The sequence below is a fragment of the Sciurus vulgaris genome, assembly GCF_902686455.1.
Source record: "Sciurus vulgaris genome assembly, chromosome: 11".
Lineage (NCBI taxonomy): Eukaryota > Metazoa > Chordata > Mammalia > Rodentia > Sciuridae > Sciurus > Sciurus vulgaris.
The window spans coordinates 52,946,644-52,966,417 of NC_136472.1; the positions used below are offsets into that span (position 1 = coordinate 52,946,644).

Below are 19,774 nucleotides of genomic sequence, written 5' to 3' on the forward strand. Positions count from 1 at the left end.
AAGTATATTTATACAATACCAATTATTAAATGGGGGCCACAGTCAGCCCTTTAGCAAAGAGATCCTTGAAGTCACCCCTTAAGCTTTGGTAATACTGTCCCCAATTTACAGAAAAAAGAGAAATTGGTAAAATGAACTTGCCAGATAGTACATAACTAGTAAGAAAAAAAGTTAAAATCCAAAATCATTCTATCTGATTTCAAAGACTGTATGCTTTCCAGTGTCCCAGACCCTCTTCCCACAACAGACTAGGGACTGTGGGAGCAGATGCCCCCCCTCAATTGTTGTGGCTACAGCCAAGACTAGTTGAAATACTTAGGATAGGTTTTCACAGGACAGCACCTCAGTTCATCTACAGGGAAGTTCCAATCCCTTTTAACATTCTGCTTGAAAAACACTGCTCTGATAGTGAAGTATGCCACCTACTGACTCACATGCCCTCAATACTAGCAACTTAAATCAGTACCTTGATCAAATGGTTTTATGTTGTACAAGGAAGTAAAACATTCCATCCTGTGAATTCCAACACCTTAACATTATTCCAGCTATGGAAATGAGTGCTTCTAAGATATAATAGCTCCTTCATAAATAAGTTTCTTGGGCTGGGGAGATAGCTCAGTTGGTATAGGGCCTGGGTTCGATTCCCAGCACCGCCAAAAAAAAAATAGCTTACCATTAATAGGTTTCTAGTTACATTCAACTGAATATTAACTTCTATAACTAAGGTTTTAAACTATAGTTGTTATATTTTTGTTAATTTTTGATTCTGCAAAATTAAAATAATTAAAAATGATCTGTCAAACATTCTAAGTTGCTCAAGTTTTTAAAATTTATCAAAAAACCCCAATTTTAAAAATGGTTGAGTCCATTGCTACACAGGCTGGTAAACAAAAGTATCAGTCAACCCTTCTCAACATCACTCCAGGATTTATGAGTTTTGGGTCTTCTGCAACTGGTTTTGGTTTAAACTGTGCTGTTATTAAATGTACTCCTCGCTGTTTATAAATATATTCCTGGTTGCTTATTAAGTAACTTTTAATCTAATAATATCTTCCAAGCCTTCATTAAGTGTTAGCAAGAAGGCTAGTGCTTTCAGAGGTGCCATCAAATCAATAATTATGAGACAAAGGTTAGGGTAATGAAATCTTTTGAAAAAAGTCTAAAATTTCCATGGTATGCTGTGCCATTCATTTAGACTAAAGGAATCTGAAAAATATTAGACAGTGCTCAGGAATAAAAAGTAGCATTAAAGCAAAAATATGCTGCAATGGAGGCAGATGTATGCACTACATCCATACACCCATCTCATTTCATATTTATTCCTACAAAAAAATTTCTTAAATTTAAGTAATTCTCCTATTCATAATCTATTTATTTCTTTCAGAAAGAGAAATAACAAATAAAGGAATATGCTAAAAGGTATATTTCTAGCCACATATTCCTTTCCGCCCCCCATCCTGTCAGGAAAGCAAGGTTATAATGAATTCTTAAGCAGGGACCTCAGAAGAGGAAAAGGAAGTCCAGAAAGAGGTGGGAAGATGAAAAATGTGCCCTACCTAATTGGTGTTATAAATAGTTATAACCCCAAGAAGTAACCACCCTCTGCACTTCTATGTGATTGGACCTGATTAACTAAGAAAGGACTACACACTATTGAGCTGGACTTGGATCTGAGCCCTGATGCTCATGTGATAAACCTATATTGGGTGTTTCTTTTTCCCCTTTTAAAACCACAGGCCATCCATCAGCAGGTCATGAAAGAAGTGAGCCATGACTAGAATTTTTTAAAAAGAAACAGGATAAAGTAAAACAAGGTAAATTACACTTTAGACATGTTGTTATTTGCCAAGTTCATTTAATATTGGGGGCAAAAAATATTTTTTCTGTGGACTGAGAATCAATGTCTTAGATAATAGCTAGAACTGATACTCACCATTATTGAGGAAGCCACAGTTTCCCAAATATCCCTCTTATATAAGGCCATCTTGGTACCCTGAAGACTGAATCATCAACTTAACTGCTGACCAAATTAAAAGAACCATGTGACCTTGAAGAACTCTAGAAACAATCCAATTTACTATAATGGGTCCAAGTAAAACAATAATTCATTCCACTGTTCCTCTCCTACATGTAATTAAAATGGGAAATCTATTATTTTCATAGTATGCTGAGATTACTTCCAGAATCATGGAAATTTTCAACATTAAACATTCAACCAGAATCAATAATTGAATGGAAATATAAAGTTGCATTCCCTAAGTATTTTCCAATATCTAAATTTCTAACAATAGGCATTACTGTCTTTTAAAGGTAAAATGAAATATGCATTTAAATTTAAGCCTAAAGGATATCAGGAAAGAATAAGACGAACCAAGTCATAAATATCCAGAAAACGGAACTTAGCAGAAAGACTGCTGGTACGTATATAAGGTTCTTGTACCCAACCAAGAACCTAAAAGAAAAAAGATAAACACAAGGTATTAGTAAAATCGATATTAGAATGATTCATGTCGATTTTAGTTCTAAACCAAGTAATGATAGTAATAAATAACAGCAGCAACAGCAATACTTTTCACTTCCTGAATACTTACCAGTGTCATCTGGCACTTTCCATATGCTCAGTTATACACCACCATCACCCCATTTTACTGTGAGAAAACTGAAATATAAAGATCCTGAAGAAGTATATATTCTACTTCTTCTAATTTATACACTATTTGTTCCACAGTAACAATATAGATTTTCAATCAATCTTTTCTAGATGTAGAGACACACTATATTTTTTTGCACAATACATTTATAACTATGCCAAAATACAAAAATTCCAAATACTTAAGATTGCCTTCACATTTTTAAAATTTTTTGTTTGTTCTATTTAATAGCAGAATGAACCTTGATTCATTGTACAGAAATGAAGTACAACTTTTTGTTTCTCTAGTTGTACACGATGTAGAGTCACACTATTCATGCAATCATACATGTACATAGGGTAATGGTATTTTTCTCATCCACCTTTCCTCCCTTCCCCTCATTTCCCTCTATACCATCCAACATTCCTCCATTCTTCCCTTACCTGAATCCCCCCACCCCACCACTCACCCATTATGTATCAGCATTCACTTATCAGAGAAAACATTTGGCTTTTGGTTTTTTGCCTTCATATTTAAACAAGTTTCTTCCAGAGACTAGTTGTATGTTTGTGAAACTTATAAATGCACACAACCTTAAGCACTTTGATCCTGCAACCAGCTCAAGTAATAGTAACTAAGTCAAAAGATACAAAGGCTTAAAATCATACTAACCATCACAACATTAAAAATCTTAAGCAACAAGCAACTTGAAGTCCATATATAATATACTCAAAATGTTTAATACTGCAGTTTCAGAAGAAAAAAAAATCTGTCTTTCACACCAAATACTTAATATAGTTTTCTTATGCATGAATAGTTTTTAACTGAATATATATTAAAATTTCTACTAGAAATAAACAATGGTTGCTGGTTGATATAAAGGACTAAAAAAGTCATCAAGTCCATAACCATAATTAGGACAAAATTGTATTTGAGAAGACTTAATGATCCCCATCTTATGCACTCAATGTGCTACCAGAATAGGACAAATGGAGTCCACACAAACTCCATGATGTGGCCTAAGATTGTGTGGTAAAAATCATATTTACTTAATTAGGTAGTTCAGTAAACTAACTAATTTGTAAGAGCCTACTACTTCTACCTGTCTATTTCTGACAGGTGTCACATAGCAACATGGATGAATAGACAACTGCTCCTGGAATCCAATAATAGAAGTTTGCAGCTACTTATTTCCATAAAATTGGAACTCTACAGAGGAGGATGAAAAAAATAAAGCAGTAAAGATAAAGTTGTCATATGAATATGACTCAAATTTGAATGGCATACATATGCTGTATAGCACATGAAACCCTTAACTCACAATCATCAAAAACAAGTTTTCATATAAATTTTTTTATACGTGAGGTTTCAGCTAAAACAAACAAATAGCCAATAATATCTCAAAGGCTCCAATTCTGGGTGAGTAGATAGTGCCAGCCCTTGTATCCCCTCTGAAAAAAAAGACTGTGAATCTTGATGATTTGGCTTAAAATTATCTTGGAGGTCAAGTCAATTCAATTGGTGGAAAAGGAAGTAAGGAGGTCTCTTACTTAAAGTATTTGAGCTTTTGTGTCACATTTAAATTCATTTCCAGTCAACTGCCTTGTTCTTGGGTGACCAAGTAATAAGATTTCTCTAATATTTTGTTTTCTCTTAAGACAAAAGCAGTGCCTGCTTATTTCAGACAATGCTGACAAGCAAAAGAATTTAGGAATAGTTATTATAATCATACCCTGTAGATAGCCAACACTGTTTATTTCCTTTTAATTTTTAATTTTTTGGCGGTGCTGGGGATCGAACCCAGGGCCTCATGCTTGCAAGGCAAGCACTCTACCAACTGAGCTATTATTCCTTTCAGATTCTTTTCTATGGATCATCAGGTTTAAATTTTTCTTTTATTCAATGAATGAAAATGTTTAATGGTGGAGACAGTTTTTTTTTTTTTTTTTTTGCTTTTATGGACCTTATATTACAGGAAAATGATTAAATGCTATGAGGAAAGTAAAAAGGGAGTTAATCCAGCAGAGTTAATCAGGGATGGCCTAAGAAGGTGATGCTTGAATTGAGGTGACATCTCCAGCTACAGAAAAACATCAGACAAGGATACTAGTAAGAGCCAAGGAAGGTCCCAGGTGGGAATGAGCTTGCTGTGTTCCAGGAATAGAAAGAAGGCAGAGTGCAGTGTGAGGATGAGGGAAAGGGATGAAGTTGGAAGGGAGGAATGATTTGTATTATCATAGGCAAGCTACTAGAGGGGTTTAACCTGGGAGAAAAGACAAAAATTGATTGGCCTTTTTTAAAAGAACACTTGATTGCTAAGTGGGGATAAATTATAGCAGGTGAAGTTGGGAGACCTGTTGGGAGGCTTGGTCTGTGGTGCCAACTAAGAGACCAAGAGAAGCAGACCAATTAGAGGGAGTGCAGGGAGTACTTTTAACAGGTTAGATGTGGGGAGAAAGGAGGGGTAGAGAAACAAGGGTAATAGGAACCAAGCAAGACATCCTTTGTTTTTTTTTTTTTTTTTTTTTGGGTGCTGGGGATCGAACCCAGGGCCTTGTGCTTGCAAGGCAGGCACTCTACCGACTGAGCTATTTCCCCAGCCCCAAGACATCCTTATTCACATGAGGAACTGGAAGTCATTTCAATGAGACAGGGAAAAGAGAAGGAGATGAGACTGGGATTGTAACATGATTATTTAATACTGACCATACGCAGTAACTGTTCTAAGCATTTACATGTATTAACCATGGTAGGTCTATCACAATTAATTGTCCTCTTTTTATAGATGAAGAAACTGAGGCACAGAGAGGGAAAGTGACTTGTTCAAGGTCATATTGCTATGTGTAAGAGCTTTACTTGAATCCAGGCAATCTGACTCTTAATCATTAACTATATATAATCAGGTAGGTACTTTCCTAAATATAGAACCATACTACATTTACTACTTTCTAACATCATGTTTTTTAATTAGGTTGTTTTAAGTAAAAATCATTGAAAGCAACACTAAAATGGGTTTAGATTTTAAAAAGGAAAATCACTAGCCCCTAAAATCTCTGAAAAATGGGCAAAAGTACTTCTAGATGCAAAATGGTTACCAAAATCTCTCCATTATTTACTAAAACTAACAATTCAAGCAATGACCCAGGATATTTACTTTCTGATTGTCAATTCAAACAAAGTACTAAGTTTAGGCATTTGCTTTCAGCCAGAAAATATGCCACCAACGCCTTTTTGTCCCACCATCCCAAGGATGTTTTTATGCAGTTAAGTAATAGTTATAGCTTGGTATAAATCTTTGATTCCAGCTAATCTACACAGAAATAAGCAATCACCTTGCAAAGGCAATCACCAGCCTTGCAAAGACTAATATACATACCTTGGAAACAAAGACGTCAGAAAGAACAGTGTTACCAGAAGACATCCTTTTAAAAGCCAAGAATCTGAATTGAAGTCCAGTATGTATCCAACAGCCCACATGGTACTCACAGAAAGCATCAGCAGCAGGAAAAGCTATTAAGAGATTCAGAATTTTAGAGCTTATGCGTTTTTACCTCCTAAGTATGTCATTATAATTAGCTCAGTACAAGAACCATATCCTAAGTGTATAATAACAGTAAATACAACAGTAGAACTAACAGTTTTTCTTCAAAATTGGTTGACTGATAAACTTGAAATTTGAGCAACTTAACACACTGGAAATGATCCTTTAAAAGCCCTATATTTCATACAATGTTGCTTAAATACATTTTATTTCCCTTTCCTTCCCTTCAAGAAATGGTGGTCTTTTATATAAGTAGTGACAAAAACTGAAATTAAAAAAAATAATTCTTCCAAATAGCATTTTTTATTAGAAAGCATAAAGACTCAATGAGGGGAACAGAAGAACTTCAAACTGGGCACCACATGGTGCCATCCCCTAATCAAGAAGGTTAGAAGGAACAACTCTGCAAAAAAGATAAGCTTAGTTTGGGACACATGAAATTTTAAAACACCTGGATATATCCAGGAGGCAGTTAAAAAAGCAGGCCTACTGTTTTAGAATACTTGAATTTATCAGTATATAGATGGTAAAGCCATTTAAGAACAATACCCCAAAGACTGTGTACGTAGAAAGGAGCAGTATCTTGGCCAACGCAAACAGTGAAGGTGAGGAACAAAGCTCAGATCCTAAAGGTTGCCATGAAAGTTGGACCAATAAAAGTCAGTCTGGGAAAAGGCAAGATTCAGAAAAACCAGAAAAGAAAACTTCAAGAGAGTGATTCTTGGTGTCAAATGTCATATGGAGATCAAAGACTGAAATATTTCCTTAGGATGCTAATGATTCAGGTTAATTTTGGTAAAGTCAAAAAGAATGAAACTTGTATGATAAAACAGTCTGTCTGTCGGCACTGAAGCAGGGCTCCACATTTGTGCAATATAGTCCTAACAACAATATATAAGATCTTGAAAGCAGGCATGGCTTTTGCAACAGCAAAGAGGAAAAGTGTGTTTTGCCTTATCTTCTTCATTCTGACTTCTCTAAGCTATATCTAGGGATCGGTATTTCAAATGACGTCAAATCTTTAAAACAATTCCAATTTGTTTGGTGACATAAAATAAGCAAGTTTAGAATTTTAAAGCAAGTAAACACAAAATCTACAAGCAGAACAGAAATAAGATCTCACAATTCTAAATCTCAGATATAATGCTCAGGAGACACACAATTCATTCATTCACGCATTTAGGAAACCTCAAAGAATTGAAGGTCTTTCTATCATGAGGCTTCAGTTCTAGTTGGGTTCCATGACTAATCTATTAACTTTATAGTACATGAAAAGCTATATCCCCAAGTCTTGGAAGCCACTAAAGGACTCTGTGTTTTTACTCTGGAAGAAATGGGAAGACATAATAGTTATGTGAGCATATGAATGATAGGATCTTACATTTTCCAAGATTCATCTGCTGTACTAACATGGCATTAGAGAGGTAAGAAGGGACCAGATTTTAGATATTAACTGAAGAAGAATGAGACAATACATCTTTCTAAGCGACTGGATTTGTGGTATTACAGCGCAAACTGACACATGATTGGAAAACTAGAGTTTCTACTGAGATGCAGAAGGCTTAGGAGTGGGGAAGAGATCAGGCAATTCAGTTTGTCTGAAACTGAGGACTGAACCTGGAGGCGCTCTACCACTGAGCCACATCTGTATCCCTTTTTATTTTTTATTTGGAGATAGAGACTTGCTAAGTTCATTAAGTTGCTATGGCTGGCCTTGAATTTGGCAATCCTTCTGACTAAGCCACCCAAGTTGCTGGAATTACAAGTATATGTCAAGGCACTCAGACTGAAATTCAGTTTTGTTTTTTTTTTTAAATTAGTGCATTTTCATTAAACAGAATAATAGATTTCACTGTGGCAGGACATAGTTTGATCATATCCTCCCCTAGTATAACTCTTCCTTACCCTCTCCTCCCCCTCCCCTGGCCCCCTTCTTCTTTTCTAATAGTCTGTCTCCCTCCTTCTTTCATGTCATCTTTCCTTGTTTTTTGTTTGTCTGTTTCTAGATTCCATGTATGGGATAAAACGAAATGTATGTCTTTGAGTCTGGCTTATTTCACTCTAACCTGATCTTCTCCAGTTATATCCATTTTCCAGCAAATGACATGATTTCATTCTTTATGGTTGAGTAATACTCTACTGTGTGTATGTACATATATACATCACATTTTCTTTACCCATTTGTCCATTGATGGGCATCTAGGATGATTCTATAACTTGCCTACGGTAAATGTGGCCTGGATAAAAATGGGTAAACAGATTAGCTCTATAGTATGCTGACTTAATTACTTCAGGTATATACTTAAGAGTGATATAGCTGGACCATATGGTAGTTCTATTTTTAGTTTTCTGAGGAACCTTCATATTGGTTTCCACAGTGGCTATACCGATTTACTTTCCCACTAATAATATATAATAGTCCCTTTATCTTTTTTTTTGTGTGTGGGGGGGGGGGTCCCTTTTTCCTCTGCATTCTTGCCAGTATTTATTGTTCTTGATGATAGTCATTCTGATTGGGGTAAGATAGACTTTCAATGTAGTTTTCATTTATATTTCTCTTATGGCTAAAGCTGCTAAATGTGTTTTCAAATAATTTATTCTTCTTTTTAGAAGTATCTGTTTAGTTCATATGCCCATATACTGATTGGGTTCTGATTTTTCTGTTGTCAATTTTTTTTTAGTTCTTTATATATTTTAGATATTAACCCCCTGTAGGAAGAGTAGCTGACAAAGCTTTTCTCCCATTCTGTAGGTTGTTTCTTCATTCTGTTGTTTTCTTTTCTGTACAGTTTTTAAATTGATGGCATTCCACTTGTTGATTCTTACCATTATATCCTTTTTAAAACATTTTTTTTTTGGTACCAGGGATTGAACCCAGGGGCACTTAACCACTTAACCAGATCCCCAGGTCTTTCATTATTTTTTTGAGTCAGAGTCTTGCTAAGTTATTTAGGGCCTCACTAAATTGCTAAGGCTGGCTTTGAGCTTGTGCTCCACCTGCCTCAGCCTTCTGAGTCACTGGGATTACACGTGTGCATCACCACACCTGGTTGTGACTATTATTTCCTGAGCTTTTGGAATCTTGTTCAGGAAGTTGTTGCCTATAACTTGTTTCCTCTGTTTTCTTCTAGCAGTTTTAAAGTTCCAGGGTTACATTTAGGTCTTTTATTTATTTTTAGATGATTTTTATACAGGAAGAGAAATAGGGATCTAGTTTTAATCTTCTATATATGAATATCCAGTTTTCCCAGAAACATTATTTAAAGGTGTCTTTTCTCCAGTGTGTTTTTGGCATCTTTGACAAGAATCAAAGGGCTGTAGCTGCATGGGTTTATCTGTGTTCCCTACTCTATTCCATTGGTCTATGTATCTGTTTTTATACCAGTAGTATGCTGTTTTTGTTTACATGGCTTTATAGTATAATTTCAAATTGGGTATTGTGATGCCTCCAACATTACTCCCTTTGCTCAGGATTGTTTTTGTTATTCAGTGTCTTCTGTGCTTCCATGTGAAGTTTAGAATTTTTTTCAGTTCTGTGAATTATGTTATTGGTATTTTGATGGGGACTGCACTGAATCCACAGACCACTTTCTGTAATATGGCCATTTTAATGATACTAATTCTGCCAATCTATGAATATAGGAAATCTTTCCATTTTCTAGTGTTTTCGATTTCTCTCTTCAGTGTTCTGTAATTTTCATTGTAGTTATCTTCATCCCTTTGATTGGGTTTATTCTTAGTTTTTCTTTTTTGGCTAGTGGAACTATTTTCCCGATTTCTTTCTCAGAGGATTTATTATTGGTGTATAGAAAAGCTATTAATTTTTCTATGTTGATTTTGTATTCTTCTACTTTGCAGCATTTGTTTATTATATCCAAAAGTCTTCTGGTGGAGTCTTCAGGGTCTTCTAAGTATAGGATCATATCACCTATAAATAGGGACAATTTGATTTCCTCCTTTCCTATTTTTATCCCATTTATTTTTTTCTCTTGCCTAATTGCTCTGGCTAAAATATCAAATAGTACATTAAATAGGCAGGTGAGAATAGACATCCTTGTCTCATTCCTGATTTCAGAGGAAATGCTTCCATATTCTCCCCATTCAGTACGATGTTGGCTATAGGTTTTTTGTATATAGCTTTTATCATTAGATTGAGGTTAGATTCTCCTACACCCTAGGTCCTTCAGGGCTTTTACCATGAAGGGATGTTGAATTTTGTTGAAGACTTTCTGTAACTATTGAAATGATCAAGGGATCTTTATTCTTGATTCTATTTATGTGGCATATCATATTTATTGATTTGCATTTGCTAAACTACCCTCACATCCCTGGAATAAAACCAACATGTTTATGGTATATGATCTTTTAATGTGCTGTTTACTTTGGTTTACAAGTATTTTACTGAGGATTTTTTGAGTCTATGTTCTTCAAGGATATTGGTCTATTGTTCTCTTGTTTTTGTTGTGACCTTACTGGCTTTTGGCATCAGGATTATTGATAAGTTAACTTGGAAACATTCCTTCCTTTTCCATTTCATGAAATAGTTTGAGGAATTGGTGTTACTTCTATAAAGGTGTGGTAAAATTCAGTGGTGAATTCATCAGGTCCTAGGCTTTTCCTTGTTTGGAGACCTTTAAAAAATTTTAATTCTAATTATTTTTTTATTTTTACAGACTGCATTTTGATTCACTGTACACAAATGGGGTATATCATTTTGTTTCTGTGGTTGTGCACAATGTAGAATCATACATTTGTGTAATCATACATAGGGTAATGATGTAATGATGTCTGTCTCATTCCAAAGAGACTTTTTATTAATGTTTCAATCTCACTGCTTGTTATTCATCTGTTTTTTTTAATATCCTTTGGGTTCAATTTTGGTAGGTCTAAAATGCATTAATTTTGTGTAGATTTTCCAGTTTATTGGAATATAAGTCTTCAAAATAGTCCTTAATGATTCTCTGGATTGCAGCCATATCTGATAGAAAAATTCTCCTTTCTGTTTCTCAGTTTATTAATTTGGGTCTTCTCTTTCTTTTGGTTAATTTGGCTAAGGATTTATTGATTATCTTTTCAAAGAACTCTTTGTTTCACTGATCCTTTGGATTCTTTTAGTCTCTAGTTCATTACTTTCAGCTCTGATATTTATTATTTCTTTCCTTCTATTGATTTTGGGTTTGTTTTGTTTTTGTTTTTCTAAGACCTTGAGATACATCTTTACATTATTTATTTGAGATCTGATTTTTTAATGTAGGCATCCACAGCTATAAACTTACCTTTTAGAACTGCTTCTGCTGTAATCCCAGATTCAGGAGTTCAGTTTTTGATATGTTATTGTTGCAGATGTCTAATAGACACTAAACTGGATAAGTCAAGTAGATAACTGGACTTACAAATCTGGAAAGTTCTAGATTAGAGAGCTAAGCCTGGGAGTTGTGAAGATAGAGATGCTATGTAGAGAAGGAATAGATAGAAAAGAGGTTAAAGGACAAGATCCTGGGACTCCTAGCAATGAAAAGTGGGCGGGAAAGTGGAGAAAATAGCAAACGAGAATGAGTAGTAGTCTTTTCTCTTTCATATATCTAAATGCAAAATAGGTGTAGCATTCATAATGATCCCCTACATGGAAATCTGGTGTTTGTTAAATTTTAATCACTCTGAAAGTATAATTACTACGTTTTATTAGATAATGTTATCATATTTGAAAACAATAGAAACTGTAGAATATCCAATACCCCATTTCGACATTTTGAATTAAATGCTATTATTTTCCTTTAAAGAAAAATTTAATAAGTAATAACCTCATTTTAAAAAAAGCTTCTATAAAATTCTTTACAACAATGTGTTTCCTTTTGCTTCATTTTCATTTTAATTCACTCACTATGTAAATGTAGAATACAGCATAATATTCACAAGATAGCATATACAAAACCAACTCTGGTTTTCCCTATTGCTCTAAAAAGCAAAAACGAACAAAAATTTCTCATATCCCAGAGAATAGAGCTACATGAAAATACCTCGCTTTTCTGCAGCCATCTCCAAAGTTGGAACTTCTGGTTGGCTCTCATTTTGGCTTCTGTTTTTAGCATGTGAATAATGAGCCGATTTTTGTTTTGCAGAGCCATATCAAGAGGAGTTAGTCCCTTAAAAAAATCAGTTACATTTTTGACATATTATAGGTGTTAAACATTTTTTTTCATCAGAATCATAGATTTAACATATTTACTCTAAGGGCAATTAGCTATCATTGTTTATATTTATTTTGTGGTAAATGAATATAAACATGTAGCTTATCTTTTTCTAAAATGATTAATCTTCGAACTGAAAATACAATAAACTAAAGGAGATAAGTACCTGGTCATACCTTAACATTTCGGACATCCAGACTGGAACCAGCTTCCAAAAGTTTATCAATTGCATTAATATTTCCTGCTGTAACTGCCCAGTGAAGTGGAGTGTTTTGGTGTATTTTATCAACAACATTGAGAGAAGGATTAAACTTTAAAAGAAATCCAGTTGGTTCTGGCCTGTCTCAAAATAATAAAATACCAAGAGGTATTAATAGGGATGATGATTTGAAGAGTCATGATAAATAATTCATCAATTAACCAATCAGTAAGTATTCTGAACAACTGAGGAACTGCTTTGTGCAGAGTTCCATTCTAGGTACTAACAGAAGAGATTTAAAAAAATGACATACATTAAATGACAGTCTGCTAAACACATAATTTAAACATCAATACAGTGGAATAAGAAAAACCTTTACTTTCATACTGTTACTCTATTGATTAACACTTTTTAAAATTGTGGATTTAACTTTAGCCAATATTAAATGCTATGTTATTTATTCAATTTAACAACTAAATGTAAAACGTTTTATCTGAGCAGATAAACCCAAAGCTACTTCATACTCTTCCTTTAAACAATTATTAAATAAAGCATGTACAAATACAGATTGGCTGTATCTTATCCAAAATGCTTAGGATGATTTTAAATTTTTTAAAAATTTTGAAATATTTACACATAATATAATGAGATATTTTCAGGATAGGACCCACAGCTAAACAAAAAAATTCACTTATGTTTCATATACACCTTATACACATATCCTGGAGTTCTACGGTTAATAATTTTGTTCATGAAATCAAGTTTCATGATATGAAAATTCCACTTGTGGCAATATGTTTGGGCTCAAAAAAATGTTTTAGATTTTGCAGCATATTTCAGATTTTCAGATTAGGGATGCACTTAATTCAAGTTCCCTAAAATACTGTACAGTTTAGAAAGATATGCACTAGAAGATAAATTCAATAAAATATTTTCATGCTAAACATCAATACCTTTCCTTCCTTCATACTCAAGAGTGTAAAGAAGTATATGAAGTACTTTAGAGTATGAAGAGTGTAGCTTTTTACCAAGAAAAGTAATATTCTACCATGATTATTCAATGAAGATCTTTAGAGATTATACCTGACTTCAAGAGCTATTGGTGAAGAGAAAATGCTTTCTTCCTTTTATTTTTGATACTGGGAACTGAACCCAGAAGCATTCTACCTCTGAGCTACATCCTGAGCCCTTTTTTAACTTTTATTTTGAGACAGCATCTTGCTAAATTGCCCAGACTAGCTTCAAATTTAGCCTTCGGAGTAGCTGGGATAAAAAAGCGTTGTATCACCACACTCAAAGAAAATGCTTTCTAACAAAATTTGACCTCAGCCCCATCATTCCATGAAAAAACAGAAAAAAAAAAAAAAAAAAAAAAAAAAAAGAGAGAGAGAGAGAGAGAGAGAGAGAGAGAGACATAATTAAAAGAAACTCAGATCCTACAAGAGAAATCCTAAGGAAAAGCAGAATGGCAATTCAGTTCAAGGGCAGAAACAAATTGAAAAAGTTAAACTGTAGTGTGCATTTGCACAGATAAATACGAGAAGCTGGACTACAATCTAGTCATTAATTATGTTTGTTTATAAACTATACACAAAAAGTTAAATATGTATCTAATGTGAAATGTAAACAGACTCCTTTAATAGGTCAGTTACAATTAATATTTTCAGAGCAGTTAACAATAATGTCAGAGAATTTCAAAATTTATTGTTTTCTGGAAAGCAGACTGATCATCCAGATTTCAAATTATGACAGTATTTAAACTTGTAACTATCTTTTTAAAATGCAAAAAAAAAAAAAAAATCAGTCGTGTTAACAAGTATATGCTAAGAAATCAAATTTTTCGAATTTTTCACCAAAGCTTTCAGAGAAGAGAAATTTATTTCAATGGTGCATTTCTAACTACAAATACCTCAAAAGTCCATATCACAGTTCCAGAATAGAAAAGTATCTTCATCAGCATGTACTAACATCTCAGTTGAAATACCTAGAACTATATTCACAGAAAAGAAATTGTAGGAACCAAAAATCATACTGCAGCAATTCAATTAAACTTACCCAATTACTTTGTGAGCTGATAACATGAGAGGCGTCTGCCCATTTACATCTGTCATATTCACACTCTATTCAAAAAGAATAAACTATTAACAAAACTGTAAACACAGCCAAAAGCCTTGTTTCCCTCTCAATAGAAATACTTCTTTAATCTGTGTAGTAACTACCATTGTTTCTATAAAAGGGGTTCAAGTCTTATCTGAATAAAAAAAATACTCTTCTTCACTTCTATAGGTTAAAAATCTATGGATTTCTACAAAATATTTTTAAAAGTAAAATCTAAATATGTGATGTAAAACATTATATAAAATAGGGTAAGAATGGAGAACAGCGATAGGGGAAAAAGTAAAATGTTGACAACCACCATCAGAGATGTACAGCTCCTACAAGTCAACTAGTTTAGATCTTAATTGACACATGAATACATGCTACCATTTCTTTAGCAAAGCTATCCAGTCTCTATTTAAAATAAATACTTCTAGTAATAGTGCACTCCCTATCTTCTGAGGCTATCCTGTATTTTTTGACTTATTCAGTTTCAAACAGTATAACAGGAATTTTTTTTTTTTTTTTTAATCTAAAAGAGAGACAGAAGAAAGAAGTCATATCCCCATGAGGATAAGCTCCTTTTGTAAAACAGGTCCACGTCTGAGGTGTACAATAGTGGTTCTGACTAAACCAAAGAAAGAATTTGAGTTACTGAAAACTCTTATACAGGTTTTGGGGTCCAGACTTGGGAAGGAACCATAAGAGAAGCAGTAAAGATATTCCTCATACGTCTTTTCAAAATGAAACCCAAAAGGTTATAATTATTCTACTTCAGTTGACTAAGTCTGAGAGAAAGTGCTTATTTAAAGGGAACACATTGCTCCAGAAGCATTTGTGCAAACATGTTTTCCTGCCTGTTCCAGGCAAGACTGCTAATACATAAACTACTTTGCTACCAGAAAGGCACATTCCAGGCAAGTAGAGCTGACAGTGAAATTCCCCACTGTCAATAACCTATAATTTAACCTCTGTCTCTTAAGGCAAATCATTTTTCATGGAATTACTTTAGAGAACAATAAGAGGCATACAATCAAATTGGACTACCAGTTGGGCTCAAATAATGAAAGCAAATGATGGGTTAATTTAGTGATCCAACTACCATTTCACATTCAACAAGAAACAAAATATAGGCTTTGAAGTCATGCTTTTGAAAAACTCTGCAAACTATAGGGCTCATAAGAAAAACTATTATAGGTTTACAAGTTTTAGAATTATCTATTATATGATCTAAATGACCTGTTCTTTACCCTTCGATGAAGCTGAAAACGCAGTACCCAATAGTTAGACTTACTAAGGCTAATCCTTGAAAATCTGTATATCCACTAGTTTCCGCTTTACAAATGAGAACAGACTATGACTAATAATTCCTTCAGATTATAATAGCTCAAGTATGAGATACATTTCAAAACATACCTGTCCCTTTGAGATGAGATATGCAATAATAGGCATATGCTGAAATAATACTGCCAGGTGAATGCTACTGAATCCTTCTCCATCAATGAGACTGGGATCTGCACCATGCTGGAGTAATAATATGACCATGGGTAAATGCCCTTGTCTATAAATAGAAGACAAAAATTGTGTTGTATTCTGTTGAAACAGAATTCAGGCACAACAAAAATCCAGGAAGAAACTAATATCACTAAGACAAGATATTTGGCTAGATATAAAGAACATTACCTAACAGATTTTTAAAACACTCTAGAATGTACAAATGTCTTTTACTAGGATGCTGCAAACTTCGAACTAAAGGATATTCTTTTCTAAAGGCAAGTGATAAACCTGACAGCTTCCCAAGGTAACTCAGGCATTATGCTGCAATCAATAATTTTCATGACTAATGCTAACAAAGAAAACTTTAAAAGCCCTTATACTTCACTGCTGCTGTTTTAAAACAAAGTCATGTACCAGATATGTGGAATAATAATATGATATGTGGATACAATGCGATAATATTAAGAAGTACATTACCCTCAGATCCTTCAAAACTTGGACTATGGAGAAAAGATTCAACTCCTTGCCTTACAAAAATAATTACTCACTTTAGTTTCAGGTTCGTGTCAACCTTCCCAAACAGAGAGCAGAATTAAAATAAAAGAAGCAGCTGTCAAGTATTCAGATTTATTCCTTCAGATTCAGAAGGCCAATACACACCACAGAAAAAAGGATAGTGACAGGTTAATATAAACATTCTACTAAGTTGGCCCACTTAAAATTTCTTGTCCTGAGTTGACACATTTGATTTTAAAAGATAACTGAGAATTGCTTACCTTTACATTAAGAGGGAATTTATCTTTTTTAAAATAAAATGACGAATATAAGTTACCAAATGGACATCAGTGGTAAGCCTGAAGACTGAAATGACTGTGAAGTTCACTGAACTACTGCTTTTATTCAGAGTGATCAAAGCATAAAATATGTTTGTTCTATTAAAAAAAATAAAGTATAACACTCATATTTGAGTTTGATAATCATAACTGAGCCCTGAATTAAACATCAAAATCATCCTTTCTGGAAACTCTTTAAAACTGCAATTTCTTTTTAAGCTAAGGGGGAAAAGAAAGTCCTTTGAATTCCTTGTATCTGTGATTTACAGTATGGTGGTTACCAGCAACAGACGGCTATTTAATTTAAGGATTTAAAGAAAACTCACCGGATGGCCCAGTGAAGAGGAGTTGAATTTAAATCTCCACCCAACTGATCTACAACAGCACCTTTTGAAATATAAAACCTATTAAAAGCAGACACAAATGAAAGTAAGTTTTGAAACTTAAAATTCATACTGGGACAGAAAACAATTTTTTTCTTAGCAAAAAATGTATTGAAAACAGAAATTATAATAACAATCCTCTCTAAAGGACCCAGATCTATATAAGTCTCAAAACTTTATAAGATAGTACCACACAAATTCCTGGTGAAATATTCTCAGCACCACATACTGCTATTGTAACTAGCATTTTTTCATAGCCTACATAACAAACATATGATAACTATTCTTTGCAAATTAAAACTATCACAGTACTCTTCAGAAATTTATATTTAAAAGGTCTGGGAACATATAGATACTCTATTTAACTCAGAAAAGTAAAATTATATCAATTTTAACAATTCAAAATTAGAATTACCAGGTGGGAATATTCTAAAAGTAGTTAAAAAATAAAAAGTTAATTTAAAATCCTTTCAGAAAAGTTAGACACTTTAAATGTTTTACACTCTATTTTGGGATCAGAGATATGATGCATTGTATAAAGTAAATTTCTAATGCAATGAGCATGATTTTCTTCTATGGTTTAAAACCATTAGTCATCACTTCAAAGTTGTGCTTTGTACTTTTACCTTGTCTTTTCTTTTTTCAAACCATCTTTCTGACAACACAAAAATACAGTACAGTTGCTCTCTTCATGTTATTTAAACAATATGCCAGGAGTGTGCCTATGAGTATGTGTTAGAATATTGTAAAGTTTAGTAAATATCCATTTTTTTTGAGCCTCAAGGATTTAAAATATAATCCTATAATACAAAATAAATTACACATTCATATACACATGCACAATTTATATGCTCAGGTATAAAACAATAACAAAAAACAAAGGGTATGTGATAGGACTTTATGAAGGGGACATATTTTATATAATCTGACACATGCTCACCTAAAATTATTCCATATTTTAAAAGATTTAATTCCCTATCTATCTATTCCTCCAGACATGACAGTATAAAATAACTCAATGTGTCTTCTAAACTAGATGAAACTTTCTTCTATCCTGAAGAAATGTTGTGTTATACTTTTCCTTTTCAAAACTGTTCAACTTCACTTCCTAACCTTTATCTTTTGATGGGCCTCTTTAGCTTTCTAATTTCCTTTCTGGACCCATAAGGGTACCGGACTGGATGATCTCTAAGGTCTTCTTCAACTCTATAATGACTGAGTGTGTGACAGAAAGTTTCAGGTATTTATTTGTAGTAGAAGATTATAGATGGCTTAGTACTCATACTTGGACTTCAAGAAAAAAACAAAAGAAGAAAAGGTCTAGAATTATGAATAATAAAAAAAACACATATATCCCATCTTACTTTACAAGATCCAGCCTGTTGTTTATAGCAGCCCAATGAAGAAGTGATACATTTTCTTTGTCTGGTTGTCTGACATCATATCCTGCTTCTACTAACTCTTTACATCGTTCAAAAATCCCGTATCTCAAATAAGAAAAAGAAAGGCATAATTGATATCATTAAAATTATTACAAATACTAAAATTTCTTTCTTTTACCATGTCTTTCCTTTATTCAAACCATTTTTATGACAGCACAGAAATAAAAACAGTTGCTCTCTGTATCCACAAAAGATTGGTTCCAGGATTCCTTGTTGACACCAAAATCCATGGAAGTTTAAGTCCCTTATATAAAATAATATAGTTTTTGTATATAAGTATGCATATTCTGCCATATATTTTGTCATCTCTAGATTAATTATAATATCTAAAATAATGTACATCCTACCTAAACAGATGTTTATTGTTTAGGAAATAATAATGGAGGAAAATTTATACATGTTCAGCACAGGCACATTTTTTTTTTAATTCAGAATAGTTTAAAAAAATTTTTTTAAGTTATAGATAGACATAACTTTATTTTTTTTAATGTAGTGCTGAGGCTCAAACCCAGTGCCTCACATGTGCTAGGCAAGCGCTTTACTACTGAGCCTACAACCTCAACCCCAGAATAGTTTGATCCAAGGTTGGTTGAAGCTGTGGTTAGTTGAATTCATGATGCAGAATCCACGGATATACAGAGTCAACTATAATTCACAACACAGCGTAAAGCCAAACAACAAAAGTTAAAACCTAGTTTACTTAATAATCAGATTAATCCACTTAGAGACAAACTTGATTTTCTTAGAAGAACTTTAACACTCACATTTGCTCTCCTTTAATAAGTTTCAGTTGATCCTCCACCATGCGTGAGGAACACATGGAGCTGATTCCTGCGTAAATTCTATCCCTGAATCAAATCAAGCCTATGCAAAAACCTCATAAACAGGGAAAAAGACTAAAAGCAAACTTGGAATGGGATAAATTCAACAACATAATATGGAAATGATCTAAAAGAGACAGGAA

General features: G+C 33.5%; 1 protein-coding gene across 3 annotated transcripts in view; it reads right to left on the minus strand.

Annotated features, from left to right (window-relative positions):
* ZDHHC13 (zDHHC palmitoyltransferase 13) overlaps window positions 1-19,774 on the minus strand; it is a 52,134-nt gene that overhangs the window by 16,751 nt on the left and 15,609 nt on the right. Inside the window, exons 3-10 of one of the 3 annotated variants that reach the window (XM_079101836.1) lie at window positions 18,733-18,855; window positions 17,312-17,389; window positions 16,072-16,216; window positions 14,614-14,678; window positions 12,536-12,698; window positions 12,189-12,314; window positions 6,007-6,140; window positions 2,348-2,452 (exon numbers count right to left, since the gene is read on the minus strand). In XM_079101836.1, the coding sequence (XP_078957962.1) occupies window positions 2,348-2,452; window positions 6,007-6,140; window positions 12,189-12,314; window positions 12,536-12,698; window positions 14,614-14,678; window positions 16,072-16,216; window positions 17,312-17,389; window positions 18,733-18,855 (939 nt within the window). The remainder of the gene's footprint in view (window positions 1-2,347; window positions 2,453-6,006; window positions 6,141-12,188; window positions 12,315-12,535; window positions 12,699-14,613; window positions 14,679-16,071; window positions 16,217-17,311; window positions 17,390-18,732; window positions 18,856-19,774) is intronic. The other 2 variants (XM_079101837.1, XM_079101838.1) reach the window with 2 other exon arrangements.